The sequence below is a fragment of the Crocuta crocuta genome, unplaced genomic scaffold (genome assembly GCF_008692635.1).
Source record: "Crocuta crocuta isolate KB4526 unplaced genomic scaffold, BGI_CrCroc_1.0 scaffold675, whole genome shotgun sequence".
NCBI lineage: Eukaryota > Metazoa > Chordata > Mammalia > Carnivora > Hyaenidae > Crocuta > Crocuta crocuta.
This window is the reverse complement of record NW_027528796.1, coordinates 2,013,172-2,022,918: the sequence shown is the minus strand read 5'-3', so window position 1 is coordinate 2,022,918 and position 9,747 is coordinate 2,013,172. Positions and strand designations below refer to the sequence as shown.

General features: G+C 47.0%; 1 protein-coding gene across 1 annotated transcript in view; it reads left to right on the top strand.

Moving 5' to 3' along the window:
- The first annotated feature begins 9,498 nt into the window (after positions 1-9,498).
- AIRE (autoimmune regulator) overlaps positions 9,499-9,747 on the top strand; it is an 11,167-nt gene continuing 10,918 nt past the window's right edge. Inside the window, exons 1-2 of the mRNA XM_077755365.1 lie at positions 9,499-9,525; positions 9,635-9,742. Coding sequence (XP_077611491.1) covers positions 9,499-9,525; positions 9,635-9,742 — 135 coding nt within the window. The remainder of the gene's footprint in view (positions 9,526-9,634; positions 9,743-9,747) is intronic.

The window sequence follows — 9,747 nt, the reverse complement described above, 5'->3', positions numbered from 1 at the left end:
CGCGATGGGAGTGGGAGCCATCTGGGCGGGGGCATCCGTCAAAACTCAGATGATTACTCAAGGTGTCTGCATATCGCTGCACATAAAGTGTATCTCAATAAAGACAAAATCAGGACAAATCCACGAGAAGGAGCCGCGGGCTCAGTTTTCTCATTCCTACAGCTGTCTGGAATTTCTCTGTAACATAAAGATCGGGGCGCCCGGGGGGCTCAGTCAGTTGAACATCAGGCTTCGGCTCAAGTCATGATCTCACGGTTCATGAGTTCGAGCCCCGCGTCGGGCTCTGTGCTGACAGCTCAGAACCTGGAGCTGCTTCGGATTCTGTGTCTCCCTCTTCCTGCCCCTCCCCTGCTCGTGCTGTCTCTGTCTCTCAAAAATATATAAAAGATTAAATTTTTTTTTTGTTAAATAAAGGTCCATTTTATAAAGCATGGGATTCCAGCAGACTCTCCCCACTTCTCACCACCAGGTATAAAAATGCTGGGTTGCTGGGTCCTCTGCAGAGGGCTAGGCTCTGCACACCTGCATGTCCAACTCTGTCCCTGGGAGGCCACGGCTGCTGCTCCAGGGGCCACACACACCCGACAGAAGGGACTAGCCAGACCCCAAGCAGCCAGGCTTGACTGGCCATGCTCCAATCCACTGGTCTCCCTGCCAGAAAAGGGGCCTCCCCAGGGCCTTTGCACTTGCTGCTCCCCTGCCTGGAGTGCTGCTCCCCAGAGAGCACTTGCTGCTAGGGTCTTTTTCTTTTCATGTTTATTTATTTATTTATTTGGAGAGAGAGAGAGAGAGAGAGTGCATGCACACATGTGGGTGGGGGAGGAGCAGAGAGAGATGGAAAGAGAGAGAATCCCAAGCACAGTCCATACTCATTGCAGACCCCAATGCGGGGCTCAATCTCATGACCATGAGATCGTGACCTGAGCCAAAATCAAGAATCGGACACTTAGCTGACTGAGACCTCCCAGGCGCCCCTGCTCGGGGTCATTGTTCAGACTTGTCTTCTCAGGCCGCCTCCCCTTCACTTCCGTAAACTCCGCCCCTTTCCCTCCATCCTGCTGTTTTCCTCCTTTTCGCCCACCACCCCCGGGTGCAGCAAGGGTCACTCGTCTGTCCCCTTTCTTTGTCAGTGTCCTGCCAGAGCAGGAACTTCTTGGGCAGGGAGTTTGGCCAGTTTCGTTTTTCTGGAACACTGCCTGGCCCAGAACAGGTGCTAAAGAAATGCTTCTGCACTTCACCCCGCACACACCTGGCCCACCTGGGGTCTGGAGGAGGGAGCACACTGCTGTCCTCACACCAATGCTTCCTGCTCAAAAATGGACATGAATAAACCCTAGAACCTTCTGTCAAAGCAAAGACCACCTGGGCAGCCATGCACAGGACAGACAAGTGTGCATGTAATAATACAATATGAAAATAGCAATGTTGGGGCGCCTGGGGGGCTCAGTCGGTTAAGCGTCCAACTTTGGCTCAGGTCCATGATCTCACGGTTCATGAGTTCAAGCCCCACATTGGGCTCTGTGCTGACAGCTCAGAGCCTGGAGCTGCTTCAGATTCTGTGTCCCCCTCTCTCTCTGTCCCCCACCACCACTTGCATTCCGTCTCTCTGTCCCTCTCAAAAATAAATAAACATAAAATTTTTAAATGCTTCTATGAACAATTACAAACATATGAGAAACAAATGGAAAAAGAGCAAGTTTCAGTCAAGAAAAAGTCTCAACAAAGAAGACATAAAGAAGAGCCCAATGAAAATACAATAGCTAACTAAATAACTAAAAAACAAACACACAAACAAAAACGCTCCATGGAGGGATCAGAGGAAAGAATCCGTGACCTGGAAGACAGAACAGAGGTCCCAAGTCTGAACAAGAGACAAAATATACTGAGAAAAGTGACCAAAGCGCGAGGGACCTGGGGGACAGCAGCACAGGACCCGTCGCCGCCGGCCCAGAAGGAGAAGAGAAAAGGCACGGGGCTACAAAGTGCTGGAAGAAAAGGTGTCCAAAAAGTTATCAGATTGTGGCAAAAGTCATAAATCCCCAGAGATCCAGGAAGCTGAACAAATCCCAAATAGGATGAACCTAAAGAAATTCACACTGAGACACATCATGGTAAAACTGCTGAAAACTAAGGACCAGGAAGTCTTGACAGCAGTGAGAGAGATCTGACGTCATACCTATAAAAGGAAAAACAGTGCAAAGGACACCAAATTTCAGAAATTACTGAGGTCAGAAACATTTTTCAGGCGTTGACAAAGGAGAACTGCTAACCAGACCTCTGTATCTGGTGACGCGGTCCTTCAGAAATGAGGAGGAGCCAAGACATCCTCTGATAGAGGAAAACGAAAAAGATTTGTCACCAGCAGACTAACCCCAAAGGAATACTCAAACAGAAAAAAAACAAATACCCAAACAGTAAGGAAATGATTAAAGAAAGAATTCTGGAACATCAAGAAGGAAAGAGTAAAAATGTGGGTAAATGCAATTTCCTTCTTCTCTTGAGTTTTACAGATTAATGTTTGACAGTGGAAGCAAAAATGATGACTGTGGCTGTTGTGGTTTCAAATGTACTTTGAATAAATATTGAAGAAAGTTATATTACTGATGGGGCCGCTGAGAGAATGTAAAATGAGATGAGGTTTCTACGCCTCACTCAGATTGGTAAAATGTTGATGCTGATAGACTGTGATAATTACGTATAGATAATATCGTACCTGGGGCAACCGTTCACAAGCCATTCGAAAAGATGCTAGAGAGAAGTCACGGCGGGACTCCGAAAAGGGTCCAGACAACGCACAGGAAGGCAGGAGAAAGAAAACGGTGAAATAAAAAACAGAGAGAAGGAACAGAAAACAGAAGTAAAATGGCGGATTTAAGCCCTAACACAATAATTACATTAAATGTAGATTTTTCCAAGTACACCAGTTAAAAGCCTGGTTTAGCAGAGGAGACTTTTTTAAATGACCAACTACAGGCTGTGTGCAAGAAATTCACGTCAACTATAACAATGGGAAGTGAGTAGATGGGAAGTAACAGGATGGATGGGGGAAAACGTATCCTGCAAACATTGATCAGAAGAAAACAGCATGGCTCCCTTGCTATCAGATAAGTACCTTCAAAGCAAAGAAAATGACCAGAACAATGAAAACTGACCTTTTTACCATTATGTAGTAATGAAACAGTTAATCCAGCAGGAAGTCATGAAAGTCTAAACATGTAAGCAACAAACAGTGGAGTTGAAAAGCATTTGTAGGAACCCTGACGGAACTGAAAGGAGGAAGAGACAAATCCACAAGGTAACGGGAGGCGTCAGCGTCCTTCCCTCAGCAAACGCGTAGAGAAGCCCTACGTCACCATCAGCTAACAGCCAGCATCTAATCACTTACAGAACACCCGGCCCGACAGCGGCACAGACACCTTCTGTCCAAGTGTCCACAGTAGTGCAGCAACACAGACCACATCCTGGGCCGTAAACAAACCCCAACGAACTTGAAAGAGGTGTTTTCTGACCACATTGGAGTCAAACTAGAAATGAATAACAGCAGGGTGACAGAAAAGTCTCCCACCACGTGAAAACTAAACACCCCATTCTAAATACTCCATGCGTTAAAGAGAAACACATTGACTGTATGAAAACAAACACAGCAACATACCCAGTGCCGAGAGGTGCAGGTAAAGCAGAGCTCAGAGACTGTTAATAGCATTAGTGCCGACCTCGGAAAGAGGAAATATCTCAAACCAATAACCTATGCACCCACATCAAGGCTCTAGGAGAAAAAGACCAGGGGCAGCTGGGTGGCTCAGGTGGTTGAACGGCCAACTCTGATTTCGGTTCAAGTCGTGATCCCAGGGTTGTGGGATCAAGCCCTACATCAGGCTCTGTGCTGAGTGTGGAGCCTGCTTAAGATTCTCCCTCCCTCTCTCTCTCTCTCTCTCTCAATCTCTCCCTCTGTCCCTCTCTCACACTCATGTTCTCTCTCTCTCTCTTTAAAAATAAGAGGAAAAAGAGAAAAATAAACCCAAAGCAAGCAGAAGAAAAGGAATAGTAAAAATAATAGCAAATATCAATAACTGAAAACAGAAAATAATACAGAAACTTAATGAAGCAGAGCTGATTCTCTGGGAAATTTTTTGAAAAATCAATACACATCTAGCAGGACTGACAAAGACAAAAAGGGAGAGGGGGCTCAGTTGGTTGAGCGTCCAACTTTGGCTCAGGTCATGATCTCACAGTTCATGGGTTCGAGCCCCGCGTCGGGCTCTGTGCTGGCTGGCAATGCAGAACCTGCCTGGGATTTTGTCTCCTCTCTGTGCCTCTCCCCCACTCTTGCTCTGTCTCTCTCTCTCAAAAATAAACAGTTTTAATATTTTTAAATTTTTAAGTGTTTTAAAAAAATTTTTTTTTGAGAGAGAGAGACAGAGCAAGAGTGGGGGAGAGGCACAGAGAGGAGACAAAATCCCAGGCAGGTTCTGCATTGCCAGCCAGCACAGAGCCCGACGCGGGGCTCGAACCCATGAACTGTGAGATCATGACCTGAGCTGAAGTCGGACGCTTAACCGACTGAGCCACCCAGGCGCCCCAATAAACATTTTTTAAAAATTAAAAAAGAAAAAGAGGTTGAAGACACAAATTACCAATACTGAAACTGATAAAGGAGCATCACTACAGAGTCTGAGGACATCAGAAGTGTGATGAGGGAACACTATAAACAACTCTCACTCATAAATTTGACAATTTAGTTGAAATGAACCAATTCCTTGAAACCCACAAACTGCCACAATTAACCTATAAAATAGGTAAGTTGAATAGCCTATAACTCTTAGGGAAATTAGATTCTTAATTTTAAAACTTCCCAACAAGAATTCTCTAGGTTCAGATGGTTTCACTGGGGAATTCTACCAAACATTTAAAAAAATTAACACATTTCTACACAAGCTCTTCCAGAAAATAAAGGAGGAGAGAATATGCCCTGATTCATTTTATGAAGCTAATATAATGTTGATACCAAAACCAAAGACAGTAAAAACAAAAACACCAACAAACCAATAAAAAGCTATAGGCCAACACACCTTGTGAATATAAACATGAAAATCCTTAAGAAAACATTAGCAAATCAAATTCAACAATATATGAAAATAATTACATGCCATGGCCAAGCAGAGTTTATTCCAGGAAGGCAACACTGTTTCAATATTCAAAAATCAATCTATGTAACCTACCATATTAACACACTAACGAAGAAAAATCATTGGGGCGCCTGGGTGGATCAGTCGGTTAAGCACCTGACTTTGGCTCAGGTCGTGATCTCGCGGTTTGTGAGTTCAAGCCCCTCATCAGGCTCTGTGCTGACAGCTCAGAGCCTGGAGCCTGCCTTGGATTCTCTCTCTCTCCTCTCTGCCTCTCTTCCACTGATGTTCTGTTTGTCTCTCTCAAAAAATACATTAACACTTAAAAAAGTCCTAAAAAAGAAGAAAATCACATGATCATATCGATCAATGCAGAAAAAGCATCTGGCAATTTTGACGTACATTGGTGATAAAAACTCTCATAAATATAGGAATAGAAAGGAGCTTTCTAAAATTGATAAAGAAAACTTACAAAACACCTGCAGTTAACATTATGTTTAATGTGCTAGACTGGAGACTTTCCTCTGAGATCAGAAACAAGATAAGGATGTCCACTCTCACCACTTTTTGTTTATTTGTTTTGTTTCAATGTGTATTTATTCTACAGAGAAAGAGCCTGAGTGAAGGAGGGAAGGGCAGAGAGAGAAGGGGCAGAGGATCCAAAGTGGGTTCTGTGCTGACCGCAGAGAGCCCAGTGCTGGGTTTGAACTCATGAACTATGAGATCATGACTTGAGCTGAAATCAAGAGCCAGACGCTCACCTGACTGAGCCTCTCATCACTTTTATTCGATACAGTCCTGGAAGCTCTAGGCAGTGCAGTAAGGCAAGGCAAGGAAATTAACAGGTGTATAGGTTGGGAAGGAAGAGGTCAAACTGTTCTATTTCCAGACAACACGATTTTGTTTGTAGAAAATCCCCAAGATTCTATAATAAAACAAAACAAAACAAAAAATCTAGAATAGAGGGAGTTTGGCAAGGTTGCAGGATACAAGAGAAACATGCAAAAACCCATTTGTATTTCTATATACTAACAATGCACAAGCATGTGGACACCAGAAGTAAGTCACAAAACTACTTACACCTGCTCAGAAGTCAGTGCTTAGGTGTAAGTCTAGCAAAACGTGTGTAAGACTTGTTTGCTGAAAACTAGAGAACACTGCTGAAAGCAAGCACAGAAGCTCTGAATAAATGGAGAGACATACCATGTTCATGGGCTACAATACTCAACATAATAAAGATGTCAATTTCCCTCAAGTTGATACATAGTTTTTTTTAAAATTTCTTAATGTTTATTTATTTTTGAGAGAGAGACAGAGTGTGAAGGGGGGGTGCAGAGAGAGAGGGAGACACAGAATCTGAAGCAGCTCCAGGCTCTGAGCTGTCAGCACAGAGCCCGACGCGGGGCTCAAACCCACAAACTACGAGATCACGACCGGAGCTGAAGTTGGACGCTTAACCTACTGAGCCACCCAGACACCCCCCTTCCTTCTAGTTTTTTCAAATTGATATGTAGGTTTAATGCAATTCCTATCAAAATCCTGGAAAGATCTTTTATAAATAGAACTATCCTAAAATTTATTGGAAAATCAAAGAAACTGAAAATCAAGAAACTAAAACAATTTTGAAAACAGAATAAAATCGGAGGAGATGGCCTATGGAACTGATTACTTGTTACAAGTAATTGATTACTACTAGTTACAGTAGTCAAAACTGTGTGGTTCTGGTCAGACACACAGATCAATGGAACAGAGTAGAGAACCCAGAAATAGACCCACACAAATATGCCCAATTGAGTTTTAGACTCTTTATTTGCAGTAAGATACACATAAAATGTATAATTTTTGTGAAGGTCATAACGCAGCAGTGATTAGTATATCGTAATGTTGTGCCACTGTCACTGTGTATTTCCAGAACTTTTCCATCACTCCAAATGGTAGCTCCGTACCTGTCAGCAGTCATTCCTCTCTCCCTTCCCTGCCCCAGTCACCTCTAGGGACTTGTTTGTTCTGGGTATTTCATATAAATGGAATCATACAATAAGTGGCCTTTTGTGTCTGGCTTATTTCATATCGCATCATGTTTTTGAGCTGTATCCACTTTTGTAGCGCATGTCAATACTTCATCTTTTTTTCAGGGCTGAATAATTCTGTTGTGGATAGACCCCATTTGATTGATCCGTTCTTCTGTAGATGAAAATCTGGGTTATTTCCACCCTTCAGCTGTGGTGAGTCATGCTGCGGTGAGCATTTGTGTACACGTTGTTGTTTGGACAATTCCTTTCAGTTCTTGGGGGTGTATCTGGGAGCGGACTGGCTGGGTCATATGGGCATTCTCATCGAAGAGTTTAGCGTATTGGGCACCTGGCTGGCTCAGTCATTGGAGCATGCAACTCTTTTTTTTTTTTTTATGTTTATTTATTTTTGAGAGACAGAGAGGACAAGTGGGGAGGGTCAGAGAGAGAGGGAGACACAGAATCCGAAGCAGCTCCAGGCTCCGAGCTGTCAGCACAGAGCCCGACGCGGGGCTCGAACTCACAAACCACGAGATCATGACCTGAGCCAAAGTCTGACACCGTGGACTGAGCCACCCAGGTGCCCCCATGCAACTCTTGATCTCAGGGTTGTGGGTTCGAGCCTCACATTAAACGAGGAAATTACTTAAAAATAAAATTTTAAGGGGCGCCTGGGTGGCTCAGTTGGTTAAGTATCCAACTTTGGCTCAGGTCATGATCTCTCAGTTCATGGGTTCGAGCTCTGTGTCCTCTCTCTCTCTCTCAAAAAAAAAAATTAATTACTTAAACATAAGGTAAAATAAAATCTTAAAAAAAGAATTAAGTTATTAAGAAACTCCTTGGGACGCCTGGGGGGGTTCAGTCAGTTGAGCGTCCAACTCCGGCTCAGGTCATGACCTCACGGTCCGTGGGTTCGAGCCCCGCGTCGGGCTCTGTGCTGACAGCTCGGAGCCTGAAGCTGCTTCAGATTCTGTGTCTCCCTCTCTCTCTGACCCTCCCCTGCTCACACTGTCTCCCTCTCAAAATAAAATAAATATTAAAAAAGAAAAAAAGAAACTTCCTGAGGAACCGCCACACGCTTTCCTCAGTGGAGGCAGCATTTTGCATCCCTCCATCAGTGTGGGAACGTTCTGATTTCCCCAGGTTTTCGCTGACACTTTCTCTTCTGTCTTTTGACAATGGCCATCTTCGTGGGTGTGCAGTGGTGTCGCATTTGGCTTTAATTTTCATTCCCCTAATGATCTTGAGCATCTTTCGTGGGCAAACTGAGGCCCAGAAAGGGTCACACAGCTAGCTGGTGGCCGAGAGGCAGAGTGTCACCAGGAGACTGAACCCGTCCTGATGCCCCACAGCTGGGAAGTCCCCAGGGGACGGGGACAGGACTCCTTACCTCCTTCCGCCGGGAGCCCAGCCCTTTCCAGGGCACCACTTGGGCTGAAGCGTCCCTCTGCGGCAGGGAGAGAAGATCCCGGAGTCCGGGCTCCTTTGAGGGGCCAAGGCCAGGTAGCCGAGGAGCAGGGTCCCTCCGCCCCCGCTCCACCCGGCCACAGGGGCCTCGCTCATTCCCCACCTCTGAGCACTTCACACAGGAAGCACTTCCCCCTCTCTGCCGCCGACATCCCCAGCATGGCCTGGGCACGTGAGGAGTGTCCTGTGTGCTGAGAGCACGGACCCGGACACTATCCATCCAAGGCTATTTACTTGCTGTGTGACTTTGGTCAAGTTCCTTGGCCTCTCCGGTCCTCAGCCTCCTCATCTGTAGGATGGGGGTAATAGCGCTGACCTAACAGGGCAGCTCTGAGATTGAGTGTAATGGCGAAGTGCTCAGAACAGGGCATGTGCGGGGTGGGCCGGCTGTGTCTGAAACGTAAAATAACCGTGCTGGAGGAAGAGAGTCCTTGCGGGTGAGGACAGAGGCTTAGATGGCCCATCGAGGGGCAGGCATATCACTGTGGCCGGTGGTTCGAGGAGGAACGGAGTGAGGCTCTGCCCCGTGAAAGCAGTGCCCCGGCCACTCCGTGGGTCTCTCAGGCGGCCCCCACCATCCCCCGTGGCTCCAGGTCACCTGCGGTGAGGGGCTGCCAGGGAAACCCCCCGCCTGGTGGAAAGTCCAAAATTCTCCACGGAGCCTCTCTGCGGAGCCAGGCCCGGCTGCTGACAGGTGCTCGAGAAAAGTGAAGTGAAGACCTTGATCTTTTCAGCTGTTTCTAATCCCCCGGACCACTGCCTCGTGGCTAAAGTGGCCCTTGGTCAGTCAACCACGGGGGAAACCTCTGCCAAGCGTGGAGTGGCATTGGGGGACGGCCTGGCCCAAAGGAGAGGGACGCTGAGCTGCCGGTGCCCGGAGCCCTGGAGCCTGCATGCGGGACCCTGCGGCTCGCCGCCCAGTAGGCGCCGCGGGGGGGCTTTGCGCCACGACCCCCGTGAGCGAGGACGCTGGGGCTGCCCCAGAGGACGCTGGGTTCGGGACTGACTTTGGCTTCTGCCTCCCTTCAGGCGCTGCAGTGGATGTACGAGCACCGGGGGCGTGGCAACGGCCGGGAGGCGGCTGCCAGGCCCGGCTGGGGCGCGCCGGTGCCCTCCGACAGGGCAGCCCCGGCGCAGGCATG